This window comes from Hylobates moloch, unplaced genomic scaffold (genome assembly GCF_009828535.3).
Source record: "Hylobates moloch isolate HMO894 unplaced genomic scaffold, HMol_V3 SCAFFOLD_4, whole genome shotgun sequence".
Taxonomy (NCBI): Eukaryota; Metazoa; Chordata; class Mammalia; order Primates; family Hylobatidae; genus Hylobates; species Hylobates moloch.
This window is the reverse complement of record NW_026652279.1, coordinates 112,564,912-112,585,888: the sequence shown is the minus strand read 5'-3', so window position 1 is coordinate 112,585,888 and position 20,977 is coordinate 112,564,912. Positions and strand designations below refer to the sequence as shown.

General features: G+C 41.2%; 1 protein-coding gene and 1 long non-coding RNA gene across 8 annotated transcripts in view; one reads left to right on the top strand and one right to left on the bottom strand.

The window, feature by feature from the left end:
* Positions 1–16,831, bottom strand: part of RNASEH2B (ribonuclease H2 subunit B) — a 63,635-nt gene extending 46,804 nt beyond the window's left edge. For 5 of the 7 annotated variants that reach the window (XR_009213269.1, XR_009213268.1, XM_032150922.2 and 2 more), the window contains exon 1: positions 16,483–16,831. Coding sequence is in view for 4 of the 7 variants with exons in the window: in XM_032150922.2 (XP_032006813.1) it covers positions 16,483–16,546 (64 nt within the window). In the remaining 3 variants the exon portion in view is untranslated. Of the gene's footprint in view, positions 1–5,055; positions 5,210–11,126; positions 12,215–16,482 lie in introns of those variants that run through there. The other 2 variants (XM_032150923.2, XM_032150920.2) reach the window with 2 other exon arrangements.
* LOC116467298 (uncharacterized) overlaps positions 15,908–20,977 on the top strand; it is a 28,231-nt gene continuing 23,161 nt past the window's right edge. The window contains exon 1 of the long non-coding RNA XR_004247758.2: positions 15,908–16,140. This is a non-coding gene — a long non-coding RNA (uncharacterized LOC116467298). The remainder of the gene's footprint in view (positions 16,141–20,977) is intronic.

The following is a 20,977-nucleotide window of genomic DNA, read 5'->3' as shown; positions in this document are numbered from 1 at the left end:
ACAATGGGGCTCTGATTGGTAACGGGGCATAGCAACAATTTACCAAAAGAGCAAAAGAGAAAGAATGAAAGAAGGGAGATTTTACTCTCTTTTATTTTTCTATGGCCCTCACTCCCTTTACTCTACTTCAGATCTTCATAAGCTTAAATAGAGCAGACATATTTTAGAAGTTGGCTTACCCATGAATGGTTAAAATACGACCATTTTTTCTTAAACTAATAGTGACATTAAGTATCTACAGAAAAAAAGATTGAGATTTCTACTTTTCACCAAGATGGAACAACAGGAATTCAATTAACCCTCTGAAACAACAACAACAAAACCCCACAAAACACCAGACAAAACATATGAAACAACTATTCTCAAGGCACTGCACACAAGCCATGCAGGACCGTAGTCCCTGAGAGATGGTAAACAAATGAGATGAGCCCTATGATTGCCCAGCTTACTGCTTTAAAAGAGTTTCCAGGCCACAGTGCAGAAAGGGAGAACCCAGTAAAGCCTAGCTGACTCGCTAAATTGAAGAGATGATGCTAAGAATTCCAGAGACACCAAGGTGGTTAGGGTTCACAGGTCAGCACACAGGAAAGGAGAGGGTTAAAAAGAAACAAGACCCCAGAGATCTGCAGAGGGTCCTACTTAAGTAGGATCAGTGCATGCATGTGATGAAACTACCCAAAAGCCAGGAGAAAACCCATCTAAACAGATTCGAGGGAACAGTACCTCATACTTCCTCAGGGTCTTGAATTGTGCCTATTCCCAGACAGACTGTAAAACCTCACTCATGGAGCTTTAGGCATAGTACTCAAAAGGGTCCTCAGTAGTAGGGAACAGTCAGCCCTAACTATTTGCTGGTCTGGTCTCACCAAACTAATTATAAAAGCAAGACCTAAAAGTATCCAATTCTTTCAAAGTAACTGTGTCCAAGAATGAAGTTCAAGGATATTTATAGAAATACAAAAATACTCATCACCCAAAAGGACAAAATTTGCAATGTCTGCCATCTAATCAAATACTATGAGGCATTCAAAGAAGCAGAAAAATATGGCCCATAATGAGTAAACAAAATCAATTACTGAAAGAGGGGTATTAATATACAAGATAATAGAATTGATAAGACAATGGCTTTAAAAACAACATTCCTCACGGACAAGTTAATTAGAGACATAGAAGATTGCAAAAAAAAAAAAAAATACCTAAATTGAATTTCTAAAGATGAAAAATACACTGGATAAAATTAATAGCTGAAGAAAAGATTAATGAACTTGAAGACACAGTAATAGAAACTATCTAAAATGGGAACACAGAGAAAAAAACTTGAAGAAAAAAGAGTATTAGTAAACTAAGGGACAACTTTATGCATTTTAATATATGTATAACTGGAGTTTCCAAAAGGAGAAGAGGGAACAAAAAAAAATTTGAAGAAAGTAAGTCTGAAATGTTCCAAATTTAATGAAAACTACAAATCCAAGAAGCTCAATGAACCCAAAGCATAAAAAACAGGAATAAAACTATACATCACAATAATACTTTGAAATCAGTAATAAAAAGAAAATCTTGGCTGGGCATGGTGGTGCATGCCTGTACTCCAGCACTTTGGGAGGCCAAGGTGGACAGACTGCTTGAGCCCAGGAGTTCGAGACAAGCCTGGGCAACGGGGTGAAACCCTGTCTCTACAAAAAATACACCTGTGGTGGCATGTGCCCGTAGTCCCAGCTACTTGGGAGGCTAAGGTGGGAGGATCACTTGAGCCCAGGAGGTTAAAGCTGCAGTAAGCTGTGACTGCACCACTGTACTCCAGCCTGGGTGACAGACTGAGACTCTTTCCCAAAAAAAACCACTTATTGTTCAATTGTCTATATCTCCCTTCAGTTCTGTCAGTTTTTGGTTCATGTAATTTGGGGCTCTGTCATTGGGTGCACATAAGTTTATAATTGTGATATCTTCCCAATAGACTGTTATGTGTCTAGTAATTTTTATCATAAAGTTGATTTCATCTGATACTAGTATTGCCACTCCAGCTCTCCTTCAGTTACTGTTTCTATTGTATATCTTTTCCCATTCATTTATTTTCAACCTATTTTTGTTTTTAAATTTAAGGTGTGTAAGTGTGTCTAGTAGACAGGATATAATTGGGTCAAGAGTTTTTCTCCCTCCATTCTGCCAATTTCTGCCTTTTAATAGAAGTGCTTAGTGCATTTATATTTAATATAATTATGGATAAGGTAGGATAAGGTAGGATTTACATCTGCCATTTAGCTCTGTTTTCTGTATGTCATATTCCTTTGGATTCCTCTATTACTGTCTTATTTTGAGTTAAATAGATGTTTTGTAGGGTACCATTTTTGATACCTTGTTGTTTCTTTTATTTAAAGGGGTTATTTTCTTAGTAGTTATCCTGGGAATTACAATTAGTATCTTAACTCACAATGTAGTTCAGATTAATATTAACTGAGTTTCAAGAGTATTTAGTAAGTTTTCTGCACATATTCCTTTTCCTCTCCTCTCCTTTGTGCTATTGTCATACAAATTACATCTTTATATATTATAAGCCTGTTAACACAGTTCATAATTATTGCTTTATGTAGTTATCTATCACCCAAAAGAGTTACAAAAATATATTTGTGCTTTTATGTTTATTTCTGTGTTTATCTTTACTAGTGCTCTTTATTCTTCTTGTGGATTCAAGTTACCATCTAGCACCTTATCCTTTCAATCTGAAGGACTCCCTTCATAATTTTTGTGGGACAGGTCTGCTAGTGACACATTCTTTTTCCCTTTATCTGAGAATGTCTTGGTTCCTTCCTTATTTTTGAAAGATAATTTTGACAGATACAGAATTCTTTGTTGAGACTCTCTTTATTTCAGCACCTTAAATATGTCATCCCACTCACTTCCAGCCACCATGGCTTCTAATGAGAAGTCAGCTGTTAATTTTATTGAGGATCCCTTTTATTTGATGAGTCATTTTTCTTTTACTGCTTTCAGATTCTCTTTGTCTTTTCAGTTTGACTATGACACACACAGGTATGGATCTCCTTGAGTTTATCCTATTTAGAGTTTCCTGCACTCATTAGTTGTGTAGACAAGTATTTTTTAAATCAAATTTGGGAAGTATCTGGCTATTATTTCTTCAAATATTCCTCTTCCACTCTTCTCTTCTCATCTGGGATTCCCATAATGCATATAATAGTAGGCTTGATGGTGTCCTACAGGTCTCTGGGACTAGGTTCAGGTTCAGTTTTCTTTATTCTTTTTCTTTCTGTTCCTCAACCTGGATAATTTCAATTGGCCTGTCTTTGAGTTTTCTAATTCTTTCCTCTGCCAGCTCAAATCTGCTGCTGAGCTCATGAGTGAATTTTTCATTTGTTATTATACTTTTCAAATCCAGACTTTAGATCCTTTTACAATTTCTCTGTCTATTGATACTCTCTATTTGGTGAAACTTCATTGTCATACTTTCCTTTCATTTTTTAGACATGGTGTTCTTTAGTTCTTTGACTATGTTGATAGTAGCTGAATAAAATCTTTGTAGAATAAATCCAACATCTCAGCCCCCTCAGAGACAGTTTCTATTGACTACTTTCCCTATTGTGTATGGGTCATACTGTCCTGTTTGTGTATGTATGTCTCATGCTTTTTGTTAAAAAAAAAAAACAAAAACTGAGCACTTCAGATAATAATAAATGTGGCAATTCTGGAAATCAGACTCTCCTCTCCCAACTCCCCAGGATTTGTTGTTGCTGTTTTTTGTAGTTCATTGCAGTTGTTACTGTTTGTTTGTTTAGTGACTTTTCTGGACTAATTCTGTAAAGTCTGTATTTCTTGTGGTGTGCAGCCACTGATGTCTCTGTTTAGTTAGCTTAGTCGTTAGCTGATGCCGTGAACCAATAAGTGATCCAATCTTTGCTGAAGGGTCCTGTGTGTGTGTGTTGAGGCATACCTTCGACACTTGGGCACTTTAATCTTCTGTCTTAGCTTGTATTTATTGCCTTCTCCAGACCTCATGGTCAGTCAGAGGTGAGACACTGAGGCCCTCTCAGGTCCTTCTGAGCAGGCACATAGCCCTGCATATGTGTGTAGCCTTCTAATCCTCTAGGAATATGTCAAGAGTTTTTTAAAAGCCTCTTATGGACATCTTGTTCCTCATATCTTACCCGTAAGTTTTTGGCCAGGTTTTTATTTGCGCAACTGGTATTGACCCCTCAGAAGCTACAATGTTAAACGATTGTCACTGATTGTTTTTGACAAATACCCTGAAGATAGGGCTCTGTGGGAACAGAGCAAGCTCTGAGCTCCAAGGTAGGTCAAATAACAACTATGCCCTGCAAATGAGACTTTTCCAAGGAGCTGTGAGAAAAGTCAAACAGGGACAATGCTCTGGGAATGGGACTTCTTGAGGATCTTCCATCCAGGCCTATCCTAGCCAATGGTTGAAGGCTGTTGGTTTTTACAAGTACCGTGTTTGCAAGACTGCTGGTTTTCAAGGCTACTGCAGAGCTGAGGAGAGGAAATGGGAGTAGTTCAAGTTACAATTCCACAAACCCTGCTGTTCCTAATAAGATTCAGAAGATTTTCTTGAATAAACACTTCTTAAACTATTGGAAGCCTTTGGCTAATTTCAGGGGTTCTGAAAAAGTTGCTTTTTGCTATCTTTGCTAGTGTTTTCATTGCTTTTATGGGAGGGTGGATTTACCCTCACTGAACTTTGAAGACTTGGTATGAGAAAAAGAGCTCATTTACTATAATATTTCTGATAAATTCCTTAGTCTATACCTGGTATTAGGTACACAAAATTACTTGAATTAACTCAATCAAAGTTAAAGAGTTTCCATTTACTCTGAGAAAATCCTGGGTCATTTCATGGACCAGCTTCTCACTCAACAGGTTTGGAGGCTCCACCCTTTTTCTAACTTCTGCTGTCTTTTACTTGCATCTAGCACAGGTGAAGAATAGCTAAATTAATTAGAGAAGAAAACCCTGCTTTTAGAGTAACAGGAAAAAATTAGAAAAGAGAGAGGGAGTGTGAGGAAGGGTCATGATCTATAAACCTACTTTTAACTTATGTCTATTTCTTCAATGATGTCAGCATAGAAAGAACATTGGACCTAGAGTCAGATGGGTCCATACTCCAATCTCAGCTCCTCTCCTCACTCAGCAGTGTGACTCTGTGCAAGATATTCAACCTCTCTGTGGTTCGTTGTTTCATCTATAAAATGGGTATAATAATAATTATTTTACATGTTTGTTGGATTGAAATGAAATGTATGTGAAAGTGCCTAGAACACATAATAAATCATCAATTAACAATCAGTATCCCTTCCCTCAACCACGTGGAAAAAGTTGAGAACATGTAGGGAATAATAAGATCAAAATATAAAAGTCACGAAATCTAAGCACAGAGTTACATAACGGCTTAACAATTAGTCTTCCAAGAAAATATTAAATTAGAACCAGTGTATCTTGTTTAAAAGCCAGAACATAATGCATTTTATATGTAAAAATCAAGGTAATGTAAAGTACCCAGTAGTGTTTCTGGCACATGAGATATACTCAATAAACATAATTCACTTGTCTAGAAAATTGACTCATGTGAGACATCTTCTTCCAAAACTATGCTTCCAACTCTATTTTTAAAAGAGTAGCTACACACTTTGTCTTTTTTACTCTTTTCTCTCATCTAAGAGATAACATAAGTCATGCTGGCTAAAAATGTATTTTCACAAAAAAAGAAAAACTCAGACAACTGAGAAGCAGCTATCAGTCTTGCTGGCCATTTTAGGTTTAATAATATGTTAAACTTCCCAATTATCTCAAGCTCTGCCCCTCTGGTTCCTTAAAACTAACTGATTCCAGAGTAGTTATCTCATGGTCTCTATATTCTCTGTAAAGATTCAATTGTATGTCCCACTGGTCACCATTAACTCTGGCAGCAAATCTTCCATCTGCTGGGCTTCCACAGGCTGGGCATGGTGGCTCACACTTGTAATCCCAGTACTGTGAAATCAGGCTGAGGCGGGCAGATCACTTGAGGCCAGGAGTTAGAGAGTAGCCTGGCCAACATGGTGAAACCCTGTCTCTACTAAAAATACAAAAATTAGCCGGGTGTGGTGGCACATGCCTGTAATCCCAGCTACTTGAGAGGCTGAGGCATGAGAATCGCTTGATAAGAATCGCTTGAACCCAGGAGGCAGAAGTTACAGTGAGCCGAGATCACGCCACTGCACTCCAGCCTGGGCGACAGAGCGAGACTCTGTCAAAACAAAACAAAACAAAACAAAACAAAACAAAACAAAACAAAACACCCTCAACAAACAAGGAATCTCTGATTGCTACTTTCCTGACATCTGTACTTTAAAGAAAACACACCAGTGACAAAAAGACAATTGTGTCTAATGAATGTAAAATCAAAAATAACAGCTAATATGTATTGGCCATTTACCGTCTACCAGGCACTGTTTAAGTCCTCCATATTGGTCACATAATAGGTGCTATGTTAATTTCCACTTTTTTGGATGAAAAACCTGCCTGAAGGTCAGAGTGCAAGTCAACTATAGAGCCAGGATTTAAACTCAGTCAACTATTATCCAGAGCCAACGTTTTAAACTATAATACTGTAAAGAAACTCTTAATCTGAAGTCCCATACCTCTTAACTTAAAAAGGACAAACTGCAGCTTGGAAACACAATGATCCTGACATGACTATTCTCCTATGATATAAACATTTAAAACTTTCCCTCTCTTGTCCTGTCCTCCTCATCCTCAAAAACCAGCAGTCATCTAACCAGCTGCAATCCAGCTACTGCAATCCAGCCAGTAGACCACACAGCCACGGGGCAGAAGGAAGAGAAAGGAGGGAGAGCTGTGTATATTCTATACATAGCTGCATATATTTCTCCCCACCACCCCCAGATATCTGTGACATTATAATGCTGAAAAATTAGGTTACACAGCATGTATTAATGCATAGACTTAACCATTCCGTATTTTTCAAAGTTAGCCACAAAGTATTGTACAAGCCAAAATGGTGCATGGTTTTTCATCTACAGACTATATAGTACAGGTTGTTGTACAGTTGATATGAAGTTATTTATCAGCAGGTTTTTCAAACTTGGCAGCTCTTTCTTATCCCTCTCTTGGTTAAGACAAGTTTTTTCACTGCATTTAAAGTTCAAAGACACAAGACAAGTGATTTTTGCCAATTGTTCTTATGACTTGGAAGCAATGGACATTTGTTCCTGAGCCTCTCTGATTTTTGGCACATAGGAGATAAACTCTGAGAAACATACACCCACTGTTACACGGAGGAGAAAGTACAGACATCAAAGTACCATTTACTTTATTTTTAGATATCATATCAAAGCTATTCAGGTTTCTTAAGAAGATCCAATAGAAAAAAGAAAAAGAGAGATGAGATTATCACTCTCATGTTTATGCAATACGATGTCCTAAATAGGTTCCAGTTCATTTTCTTTAGACTTCAGCCATCAGAATATATTCAGACCCTCCCCCTCCCCCCGCCCTGGCACCCTCCTGCTTGTTTGCCAGATACTTCCTTGGAAACACTTTGGTAGGACACAAATACAATGCATGCAAGACAAATCAGCATAATTTTCAAGTAACTTGCAGCTTCCAGGAACACTAATTTCAGTAATAACTATATGCCTTCCCTTCCCAAAACATTAGCACTGCTGTCAAAGAGATCTGGGTCATTTTCCTGGCTTTGAAGCTCTTTGTTTCTTCAAAGATTACAAGAGGCAAACCATGAAAGCAAGAGAGACATGCACCAGGAAAATTATGTGATTACTGAAGTAATAGGTTCCTCTAAGTGTAACTTTCTTTCCAAGCTTTGGAGAAAAAAAATAAAAATTAGAGGCTGGGTGCGGTGGCTCATGCCTGTAATCCCAGCACTTTGGGAGGCCGAGGCGGGCGGATCACGAGGTCAGGAGATCGAGACCATCCTGGTTAACACAGTGAAACCCCATCTCTACTAAAAATACAAAAAACTAGCTGGGCGTGGTGGCGGGTGCCTGTAGTCCCAGCTACTCAGGAGGCTGAGGCAGGAGAATGGTGTGAACCTGGGAGGCGGAGCTTGCAGTGAGCCGAGATCACGCCACTGCACTCCAGCCTGGGTGACAGAGCGAGACTCCGTCTCTAAATAAATAAATAAATAAATACAAAAATGAGAAACTAGCCTTCAGCAGGACCATAGAAGACAAAATCTCCATTCTTTAGGGTTGTCCCTATCAACAACCATGTTTCTAGGAACAGCCTGCGCAATGGAGAAGAAGCTAGTAAAAAAATTCAGGTTCACAGCCAACTCAGAGCCACAAAGACCAGCAAACATACTGAGATGGAGCATGGATGGAGCATGAACCATGTGGGAAGCAGGAAAAATTCTGGAGTGCTAGAAAAGACAGACCTGATTGGGGTGACTGAGAGCAACCAGGTTTGGTTCCAGGGAAGGACGTATGTCTGGTCCCCAGTCATCAAACTGAGAGCAGTTTGAGACCAGCCTTTCCTGGTCCTCTGGCCTCTCCCACAGTGGTGAGGTATCATTATTCGGTCAGCAGAGTGGCCTCTGGCACATGCAGGAGTCCTGGAAAAGGACTTGAGAGAGCTGACAGTCTCTGCCACTGGATTTCTATTGTATATTGACAGATTATTTGACTTCTCTGAGTCTTGGTTTCCAGATGTGCAAAATGGTGATAATAAAGCTTGCCTTAATTGCTTCCCAAGGTCATCAAGAGGGTCAAATACAATTATATGAAAGTGTTTTGCAAAGTTATAACAGCTAGAAGTTGCAGGCCTAGAAGCTGGGCTTCCTAAAAATTATACAAACTTTGACTAAATGAAGGCAAGTATAAGTTACAACTAGAACCCAATTCTCCATACAACTAAACCTCTGCTATACCTATATACAAGCCAGTCAAACAGACTACCAGCAACTGAGAAACCCCTAATGTTGGCTGTAGGCAAGACAGCTCACGAGTGGCTGAGGTTTCTGGCCAGAGCTCAGAGTCCCACTGGTGAAATGACGTGGTAGCTAGTTCCTCTGCTGTCTATCCTGTACCCATTCCTTCTTCCAGAAAAGCACTCTTTAGCCTCAAGTGCCCACTTTGTCCTCCTCCTCTCCCACCTTGTGCTTACAGCCTGCCCCTCCCTGGCTACAATAGGTGGTGGAGGGTGGGACTGTATGTGACCACAGCAGGACCAGTCAGAAGGCTGTTTTGAAAGGTTTTAAACTGGAACTAAGAGGAGAGACCCCACCCAGCAGACACCGGGGGATCTGCAGCTTGGGAATCACGTGAAACCAGTTTTCCACTAAATGGATGAAGTCAGTTTGAGAAGAGGAAGTTAACGCTCAGAGAGGCAGAAACCCTGGACTCTTGCTGCTGCAACAACCTAGGGCCAGATGTCCTATGCTCTCCACCACGCCACCACCCCTGCTCCTTCCTGGGAAGATGTGAACCTGCTAAGGAACTCCCAAAGAAGTTCATGTCTAGTTTTGTAACACACAACCCAGGTGCACTGACCCCACATTAAAAAATGGCAATTTCCATACTAAGGCAGACTCACAGGCTATTCAAACCAGTATCCGGTTTCAGGAAAGCAAAGCAAGGGATGTTTGCAGGAGGCTATGGTTGTCCTCAAAAATGTAACCTGCTTTGAATGACTTTTGAAACATCCTAGTTTGCCATTGGGTCCAATATAGCTCTGTAAATGTATCTATATCTATCTATCTATCTATCTATCTATCTATCTATCTATCTATCTATCTATCTATCTTACTGGAGAAGAAGCTAGTAAAAAAGTTCAGGTTCACAGCCAACTCAGAGCCACAAAGACCAGCAAAGATACTGAGATGGAGCATGGATGGAGCATGAACTATGTGGGAAGCAGGAAAAATTCTGGAGTGCTAGAAAAGACAGACCTGATTGGGGTGACTGAGAGCAACCAGGTTTGGTTCCAGGGAAGGATGTATGTCTGATCCCCAGTCATCTTTTTGTATTTGTATTTGTATTTTGCATGTATTTGTATTTTCAATCTTTATCCACTTTCAAAGATAACCCATTCCAAATATGTACTGTCTACTGTCTGAAGCAATAAGTAATACACCTCTTCAATGTTCAAAGCCTAAAATACAAATTATCTTTGTCAACTTGGTTCATATCACTGTGTGAGTTTCTGTCCTTATCAAAATTAAGAGGAAAAAAACAGCCCCTACCTCTATTAAATCAACTGAATTTTCTCCAATTTTATGTAGAACAGCACCATATAAACTTTTATGTAACCCCAATCTCCCTGAGTGTTTTAGTGTTACATTAAATAAGTAGTAAGAGTAAACAATGAAATAAAGGCAAAAATAGAAAAATAAGAAAAAAAAATTTAAGAACATTGGAATTCATTTTGTAATGTAAACAACATGAAAAAACTGGAAAGAAATATCTCCAAAATTTTTATTTTGGGTGAGGATGATGGACAAATTATTTTATTCTTTTTTTTTTTTCTTGTATTATTAGAATTTCTATACTGGGTAAGTATTATTATTCTAATTACTTAAAGTTATCAAAAAAAAAAAGAAAACACTGAGAAAAACGTCTAAATGTAGAGTTAACTGGTCAAAAGGTTAAAAGGGCAACGACAATAACAAAAAACCTTTAAAAACAATCAGGCAAAGGTAGCCGATCACGCAGGACAGCCTTACCAAATGTTGAGACCTAGGCCCTCGGGGGAGTCAGCCAGCCTCCAGCTTAGTTGTTTCGGGGACAGATAATGAAACAGGGACCAGAACATGCAGCCCCAAATCCCTTACATCCCCTTGCCACGGGGTGGCCCATTCTGCTTTAGCAAACAGTCATCCTTAGACAAGGAAGTCATAAAGGTAGCTCTGAACAAAGGCCTGGAAATCCCACGTGACATGCTCTACTGTTTGGAGGTTGTGATCTGAAGCTGAAGGCTGAGGTGCCCACACTGAGAAGCGAAATGGCCACTCAGGGAAAACACACTTGGACTCTCTCTAGCTCCTGTCATGTATTAGGTGTTCGATACATATTTATATAAAAATGGCACTTAAATGAATAATCATGATGAAATATGTAGGTGGTCAAAGAGGTATCATGAACCTGGGAAGTAACAAGAGGAGAGACCCATGGGAAGGCTTCCTGGTAGAGGTGATACTTGAGCTGGATTTAAAGGATAAGTAGGAATTTGCCAGGTAGATAAAGTGAAGAGCAGGCAGGATTCCAGGCAGACACAAAGTCAACATGGAGAAGTTGAGCTGGAGCAAATGGCTTAGCTTTGTGGAAAATAAAGTTGAACGGAACCTTGAGGAAAGCGTAGAATTTGGATAGAAGTAGAAGGGGAGGAAAAAGCAGAATAAGCAAAGATATTGCAGGAAGAAATGGAATGTGAGACTTTTATTCATTCAGTAAATATTTATTGAAATATCTACTCTGTCCCAGGCCCAGGGCTAAAAGCTTGAGGTGTAAGAAAGCTTATGAGTAACTCAAACCACAGATAACAACCCCATGAGACTGGTACTGTTCTCCCCACTGTGGAGATGACAAAAGTGAGGCTGTATAGTGAGGAGGTAAACCACCCAAGGACACAGGGCTAATAAATAGCATAAATCTAGCTTTTAAGTGTGTGTTATTATAGCCAGGCTTTGGAGCACACTGACTGAGTTGTTTGTTTTTTAACATCACAGTTTAAGCTCAAAGGATGTGGGAGAATCCATGCAGTCCCTATTCTGTTATTCAAATAAAAAATCATCAACACTGCTTGCTTTCCTTTTATGAATTTTTTTCTGACCTGGAGGATAAATATGTGGGAGTCATGAGTTCTTACTTATAAATGTCCCAAGTATTTTGGAACAGTTACTAAAGGGACAAGATCAGACTCTGGAAACAGTCTGATTACACCAACTGGCAACTGAAGTCCATCCACTTCAGAACGTGCTCAGATAGATAGCAAGGGGAGCGGACCCAGTGGCCATCTGAGAAAGGTCAGTCGGGTCCCACCAAAACACATTTTGCAAAAACAAAGCCAGACTGAGATTCGTGTGGAAAATGTTAAACATGCTCTATGCTGGAAAACTCTGAGACTCCTACATTGCTGACTGCCTGCAGTAGACTATTCGGTAAGTGACACATCTTTCAAAAAGCTGAGCTTAATTATTCCAAGGTTGTCTAAAATCAGCACTTGAATTGGCCAGGTTCTCTATCATTTGCCAAGTGAAGTTCATCTCTTCTGAAAATAAGGAAGCTTTCGGCCCTCACGTATATTTCTCAACACAAACATATACATACATACCGTTCTGACAAAGAATAAAAATCCTGCTTAACTTTTTCTTCTGAGATTAACCATGAGCCATTAGGTAAAGAAGGGAAAAGAGTGTTTTTTAGTGTCACTGAAAAGTCAATTAAATCTATAGTAGTTCTTCCTTTGCCATACACTTTAAACCTTTACTTTTTTTCCTCCCCCAAAACAAGAAGCGTTTCTTTGGACTTATAAAAAGCTACAACTATGCCAGTTGGCGGACCAAAAAAAAAAAATGCTTCAAGACTATAATCAGAAATAACATTAATATAAATTTTCTCTATCATTAAATAAGAAAATTAGTTTTTCCTTTTAAATTTAGTTTATTTTTAAAATCCTTTAATTAGAACTTAGTTCTAATGCATGAATTTATACAATCCTTCCACATCTATTTTTGCATTCCAAATGGAGAGACAGCTCAGGTATAATCATTTGTGATTATCATGATGCCTCACATAAAAAGCTGTTATTGTATTTGAAATGTCTAAGGTAGACAGGGATTCTTATCTCCCAAAAAGCAACCCAACCTCTACCTCCATGAAACTGCTTTCTGTGGAGAAATAAATAATAAGTGCAATCTTTCCTAAAATACTTTTTAACATGTATATTCATGAAATAAAGGGGGATAACTTTATTGCAAAACTTGTCTCTAACTGAAAATTCGAGTTGAGGTCCAGTTTCACCTCAGGACTGTTTAATCAGGGGGCTGATTAAGGAATATTTTAATCAGCCTAAGTGAACCCAAATGAGTTTTGTTTTAATAGGCCTGAAATGATTTTTCTTCTTTTTTTTTTTTTGATACACAATGTTAGGGTTTCCCAATTAACATTTCCTTGGAGATGAACCCAATTAACTGTTCAGCCCCCAAAAGCAATAAATGCAGTCTTCTAAATGCAATGAATCAGGTGACCTCTCACACCTGGGTACATCCCAACTTAGTAGCATTAACAAGAAAAATGGACTTAAGAAAAATATTAAAAATATGACTCAAACATTTACTTTTAGGGCAGAAAAAGAGGGATGGAAACTTATACTACTTTCCAAAAAGTAAAGATGTTAATGGCCTCTTATAGATATTAAAACTGCAAACAGGCTAGTATTCCCAGGCCATTTTACAGAAACATTTAAGACCATCCCAAACTAAAAGAAATGCTTGCCTTGCTGAAATGGGAAACGGTTCTGTCTTCACCAGCCTATGAAAACCAACGTCCCAAGTCTGAATATCTCAGAAGTATCTCTTCCAAGTTCCAGATTTGTTTATCTGAGACAGCCAGCTTCTCCAAACAAATTGAAAACTAGAGGCAAAGATACCTAAATCAAACATTTAAATATATCCTTCAAGATATAACACAGTGCTGTGGCAGGCAACTCGATGAACAGCATGAATTAAATCTCGGAAAAAAGTATCATTGCAAGGTTAGACATCTTTACCCTTGTCTCATGCATAAATCCCTTTAAAGTTCTGTTGGCCTGTGGGTTCATGTGCTCACTTTTCAGTACACAGAGTAAGTTCTTCAGATCCCAAGTTTTCTAAAACCGAATACAGGCCGCCTCCACTAAATACTTTTGAAAAATGTTTAATAATCTTTGTTTTCTTTATTAAGAGCCCAGCTTTACTGGAGTATGGTGCTCCCTCAGCCGAGGGCGTATCGTTTCCAACTCCCAAATGTGTAACTAAGCAGGCTGATTTCTCATCTTCTGGAAAAGACGACAACTACATCTGGGAAGACGAGCCTCACACTCTGCACTTACATGCACTTCCTTGACCATATAAATTCTGGCCCACCACAAAGAGGGCCAAACATGAGGCTTGTCATTCCTATATCGCAATCTAGTTCCCAAAGTCTTTACTGCGGTGGTTCCTGGGGTGGGGGCAGAGGTTTCCGGAGCAGCAGCATCAGCATCTCTTGGGAACTTGTTACCAATGCACATTCTCTGGCCCCAGCCCAGGACCTACTGAACCAGAACCTCTGGGGCTGAGGCCCAACTCCCCAGGTAAATGATGCCCTCAAGTTTGAGAACTACTGTTGCACTGCAGTCGCTATCAAACCTTGTTGTACCCTCAGAGCCTGCAGGTGGCACTAAAGGCCAGAAGGAAGAATTGCAGGAGCTGGTAGCTCAAGTTTTTAACTGTTAAAGAGTTCCTGCCCGCCTGACCACACAGCTCTTTCTAGCAGTTCCAACAGCTGCTCAGCCTCCCCGAATGCCTTAAAAGGTCACAGTAGATCTCAGGCTCTGAACAGAAACTCAACAGAAACTCTTCTCACAACCCAGCAGTAGATATATTAAAACCTACAATTTTCAGGGATACAATCAATATTTAATTCTTTTGAGGGTTTTGTGTTTAATACAAGGACACAAACACACTTTTAAAATGACGATGTGAATACTGATTAAACAGAACAACAAAATAAGAAGCTCAAATTATCATCAGCTATTGTGTATATCTGAAATAACAATAATGCACTTGATTCTGAAAGAATGATTAGAGTTCCTACCCTGAAAATCTAATTGTCTTGATGTGACGAAGTGAGAAGAAAGGATGATTTTTCTAATGAAAAGCATGTATATGGGTAGCCCTTTGCGAGATTCTGTCAAAACCCTGAATTTTGCATTAGCTGTTTTACCACCCAAACGTTTTTACTGAGGATGTGCAGCAATGGGAACTCTCATACACTGCTTGTGGGAATATAAATCAGTATAACCACTTTGGAAAACCATTTAACATTGCAAACTACAGCTCTACACACAAGTACTAGAACCAGCCATTCCACTCCAGGGTATACACCCTAGAGATATGAGTGCCCATGTCTACCAAAAGCCGCCTAAAGGAATGCTCTGAGAAGTGTAACTTGTAATAGTTGCAACTGGAAACAACCCAAATGTCCATCCACAGTACAGGAGATAAATAGTATGGATACTCATACAATTAAACAGAAGCAGCAATGAAAAAACCAACCAACCAACCAAACAACTGCTACAACATGAATGAATTTCACAAACCATGGATGAATCTTTCAGAGTGAAAGAAGCCAGACACAAAGGAGTACACTCTTAACCAAACAGGCAAAACTAATCTCTGGTGACAGAGGTCAGCACAGAGGTTCCTGGGGCTATCTAGGAACAGGCATGAGGCGTTATTGGAAACAGTCTACATCTCGAACTGGGGGATGGTTACTAGGGTGGTGTATACCTATGAAAAGTTCAGTGAATTGCATACTTAAAATTCGTACATTTTATGTATGTTATTTTTTAGAGGCAAAAAATATTATTGACAGCCTGTCATGTAAACATTTTCAATAACCATCATAAAACTCTAAATTCCTGGGAAAGAATATTGTTATCAGAGTATATTTACAGCAACAAACACTCTGCATTTGCTGAGCTAAACTCAAAATTTAATACACGGAACAGGAGATGTTCCTTTTTTCCAATGTTATACATATATAAAAAGACTAAAACTTTCTGGCTTGCACTCCCTAGGCCAAATTCCTTTAACTGTGTCATTTAATCGGTCCTTCCTTGTGTGGCACTGGCTGTCCATTTTCCCAAGCCCTCGCATGTCCTGGATGGCCGGTCATCATCCACACGGGGACTGAAAGGCCCGGCTCCAGCACTCCTGTGGTCACTATCCTGCTGAATCGCTTTGAACCACCATTGGCCTAACCGCGACTCCCATCCCGCTTCTCTCCTGCCTCGCCACCGCAGGCCTGTCCCTTTGCGTTCTTGTTAAAACCGCGCACCGTCTAAGGCCGCTTCGAGCCTACTGGATCCCTGGTTCCAACCCAGCAGGATCACAGAAGCAGGGCCAGCTGCCAGGTGGGAGACACCAAGGGCAGAAACCTCCGGGGCCCACAGCGCACCGGTGACCCCGAACCCGCGTGGCTCCCCTCAGGCTGAGTCTGCTTCCACCCGCCCACCCAAGCCACCAGGGATCAAGGCCCGGGAAACAACGCTCGGTCCTTTTCGGCGCTTCCGGGTTTGAAAACCGCGGCTTGCTATGACGTGTGACCAAGATGCGGGGCCAGCTGTCCCAGAGAGAATCCCATCCCGCGCCAGGCCGGGTAGTGGGAGCCACCAGGGTCGGGGGCGGCGCGCCCGGGGTCGCGGGCCGCTCCGCCAGTTTTTAGGCCGCCCCGCCGCCCGGGCGCGCGTGTTTACCTGGAACCAGGAACACGTGCTGCCGGGCGCCAACCCCGTCCCCGCAGTCCACGCCGGTGGCCATGCCGCCCGCCTCTTCCGGGGCGCCGCGGGCCTCAGTCTCCCAGCCCCGCCGAAAATGGCGGGAGAAGGGTCTGTTCCGGGTGGCGCGGCGCGCTGAGGGACCGGCAGCGCCCGGGAGGAGCACTGGGGGCAGAGTTTCGTTTCGTTTCCGAGACCAGCCTGCTGCTCGTGTTACGTTTTTAAATTTAGCGCCAGGCGAGGGGCTCTGAATGCCGGCGCGGGGCCGCAGGCAACGGGAAGGGGCCGCGGCCTCTCCCTCGCAGCTCCGCTAGTGGTAGGTGCTTACCGCGCGCCGCAGGGCGCCGAGTGACGCGGCGCGGGGCGGGGTCGCCGGGGCCCCGCGCTCTGTCGCTGCACCCAGCGGCCCTCCGTGGTCTAGCTAGCGAGCTAGGACTGGGTCTGCGGGGTGTGGGCCCGGACAACGGGTGACGCCCGCCACACCCCCGGGGCCGGGGGACTCACCTGGAGCTTGTCCGTGTTAAGAACTATAGCAGTCACATCGGAATCCGAATGCAACTCTTAGCCATGGTCCTCAATTCTTTGTGAATATATATTGGTCATCAGTTGCATTCCATGTTGCTACTGATGTGAGAATATGTGTGCATTGTGAGTTATAAGGGATGTCCTCAATTTGGACCCCGTCCTCATCACTAAAAGAGGTGCACAGTTTTTGGCTCAGAATATGAATTTGTTGTTTTGGAGAACGCTGTAATGAGTTAAAAATTTAGACATTTATTTAAAAAGTGATGTTTAAAAAGAGCCATGAAATTTGGGGATTTAAACTTTTAAAAATAACATTTTAATTGAAAAGTGCTGTTTGGTACATGGTTTTTAAGAAGAAAGCACATATTCCTTTCATACTTTAGAGAAAAGCATGGGCCAGGCGCAGTGGCTCAGGCCTGTAATCCCAGCACTTTGGGAGGCCGAGGGGGGCGGATCGCCTGAGGTCAGGAGCTGGAGACCAGCCTGACCAACAAGGTGAAACTCCGTCTCTACTGAAAATACAAAAATTAGCTGGGTGTGGTGGTGCACATCTGTAATCCCAGCTACTACGGAGGCTGAGGCACAAGAATCACTTGAACCCAGGAGATGGAGGTTGCAGTGAACCGAGATCCCACCACTGCACTCTGGCCTGGGCTACAGAGCTAGACTCTTGTCAAAAAAAAAAAAAAAAAAAAAAAAAAAAAAAATCCACAAAAACCTAATTTTTTTTTAAAAGAAAAGCATGATGTCTCTCTTTTATCCCAGATCCCAGGGGTAACTGTTAACATTTCTTCTCTATTCTTGCAGAATTTTTCCTTGCAAAAAACAAGTTAATGTCTTATTTTTGCACAATTGAAAGAATAATATACATAACTCATGCACTTTGCTTTTCATGTTTAATCTTGAAGATAGGTAAATTTAGCAGCACTAAATTTATCACGGCCCTCTGAAAAGGTTTTTAACTTAAAACCTGTTTCCCATGGGGTGAGACAAATACAGCTGCAGTTGATTGCAGGACACAGCTGGTGGAGAAGAGGCCTTTCTGGCTGAGGAAAGGCGCCCCTTGGCAGTTTTGGGGCAAGGAGCAGCAGATTGGTACTGCTCTGATCTTCCCTCTCCCCCAAAACGACTGTGGAAGATGCTGTGGTGTATAGCGCAAATCCCCAGGCACACCATCGTCTTACTAACAGCTACAGAAGCACCCATTATTTCCGTAGGATGGGATCCAAAACCCCCAGTGAAGGCCTAAAACCACAGATAGTATCAAACCCTATATATACTGTTTTTTCCTTTGCATGTATATCTGTGATAAAGTTTAATTTGTAAATTAGGCCCAGTAAGAGATTAACGACAATAATAATAAAATAGAACAATTCTCACAGTGTGCTAGCATCACTACTCTTGCAGCTACTAAGTGACTCATAAGGAGGGGACCTTCTGCAGTGTGGATCCGCTGGACCAAGGGAGAATTTAGGTCCTTTGCAGGATGAAGCTGGATGGTGCAAGATTTCTTCACACCACTCAGAACACTGCACAATTTAAAACTTACGAATTGTTTCTGGAATTTTCCGTGTAATATTTTTGGACCAAGGTCTACTGGGGGTAACTGACACCTTGTAAAGCGAAACTTCGAATAGGGGGAGCTGCTGTACATGAGAAATGTTACCCATGATTCCCTTGCTCAGACATACCTGTTTCATTTTTCTCTGATCCTTTCCAGCCCTTGGCTGTATTAATGTATATTTTTGTGGTTGTTGTCACAATTTAGACTATTTTGTCTGCTTTTCTCACTTAACATTGTCATAAGCATGTGCCCCTTCATATCGAGAGCTATCATTGTTAATGGAGGCATGATGTTTAACATTGCTGGTGTACCGGGGTTAGTTATCCATTCCCTAGTGTGCGGTATTTAGGTTATTTCAAACTGTTATTATAAATAATGCTACAATGTGTATTGTATATGGGCTATGTATACAGCATTTCGACACAGTGATTGATGTACATATGCAAACAGATGCTTTGTATCTAAAGAAAAAAATTTAGATGCAGGAAATTATTTTTCGCAGAATACCATGTAGGTAAATTTAAAAGGCACAAAGAACAACACAATGTATTTTACAAGGATACATGTGTATTTAAGGCCATGTCAAGCAGATAAGGAAATGGATGTCTTTACATACATGTGGCCAACAAACATATGAAAAAAAGTTCAACATCACTGATCATTAGAAAAATGCAAATCAAAACCACAATGATATACCATCTCATGGCAGTCAAAATGGTGGTTATTAAAAAGTCAAGAAATAACAGATGAGGCCAGGCACAGTGGCTCACGCCTGTAATCCCAGCACTTTGGGAGGCCGAAGTGGGCGGATCACCTGAGCTCAGGAGTTCGAGACCAGCCTGACCAACATGGAGAAACCCCGTCTCTTCTAAAGATACAAAAAAAGTTAGCCAGGCGTGGTGGCGCATGCCTGTAATCCCAACTACTCAGGAGGCTGAGGCAGGAGAATTGCTTGAACCTGGGAGGCGGAGGTTGCGGTGAGCTGAGATTGCACCATTGCACTCCAGCCTGGGCAACAAGAGCAAAACTCCGCCTCAAAAAAAAAAAAAAAAAAAGAAAGAAAGGAAACAACAGATACTGGCAAGGCTGGGGAGAAATAGGAACTCTTTTACACCGTTGGTGGGAATGTAAATTAATTCAACCACTGTGGAAGACAGTGTGGTGATTCCTCAAAGATTTAGAGCTGGAAATACCATTTGACCCAGCGATCCCATTACTGGGTATATACCTAAAGGAATATAAATCATTTTATTATAAAGATATGTGCATGTGTATGTTCATTGCAGCACTATTCACAATAGCAAAGACATGGAATCAACCCAAATGCCCATCAATGATAGACTGGATAAAGAAAATGTACATATACACCACGGAATACCATGCAGCCATAAAAAGGAATGAGATCATGTCCTTTGCAGAGACATGTATGACGCTGGAAGCCATTATCCTCAGCAAATGAATGCAGACACAGAAAACCAAACACCGCATGTTGTCACTTATAAGTGGGAGCTGAACAATGAGAACACATGGACACAGGGAAGGGAACAACACACACTGGGGCCTGTAAGGGGAGGGTGGTGGGGGAGGAGGTCATTAGAGAAAAGAGCTAATGCATGCTGAGTTTAATGCTTAGGGGATTGGGTGATAGGTGAAGCAAACCGCCATGGCACACATCTACCTATGTAACAAACCTGCACATCCTGCACATGTACCCTGGGACTTAAATAAAATAATAAAAAACAAACAAAAAAATGGGTTTCTTTAATAAGGAGAGGAATGGGAGAAAGCAATGGGTAAGGAATGAGGAGCAGGAGAAATTAAATGAGAGGCCCAGGCTCATATGGGTAATGGTCGCTATACTCTGTGAATGAGAAAACAATGAACTCTGCCCTTTCTGTAAATAATTTCCTTTATCATTAAAAAAAATTATGTAAGTACCTTTTTGAAAAGGGTACCATTACTGATAGGCTGACTCCAGATCCCTGTTGTCTTCAAGGTAAAGTCTAAGGTGCTAAGCTTTGAACAGATGACCCTCGAGATCTGGTCGTGGCTGGACTCCCCAGCTACAGTTCCCACCACCTATGTCACTCTCCACTCAGTCCACAGTGTGGCCACAAGGAACTGCCTGTGGTTCTCTTCTCTGTCACATCTAGCACTTGGTGTTGTGTCCCCAATGCTGAGACCATCCTGTTCTCCACAAGCCTCATTCCTTCCCTTCTCCCTTACCCTTTACCACAGCCAGGACCCCTCTCATTCATCCATCAGGTCTCACTAAGTGCCCTCTCTTCCTGCCTCCTAATACCCTTCCCAAGAATAAGTGAGATGCCTCCAATTTCACCAGCGAGAGGAACCAGTCAGTTCCTTGAGGGAAGAATGTAGCATCTA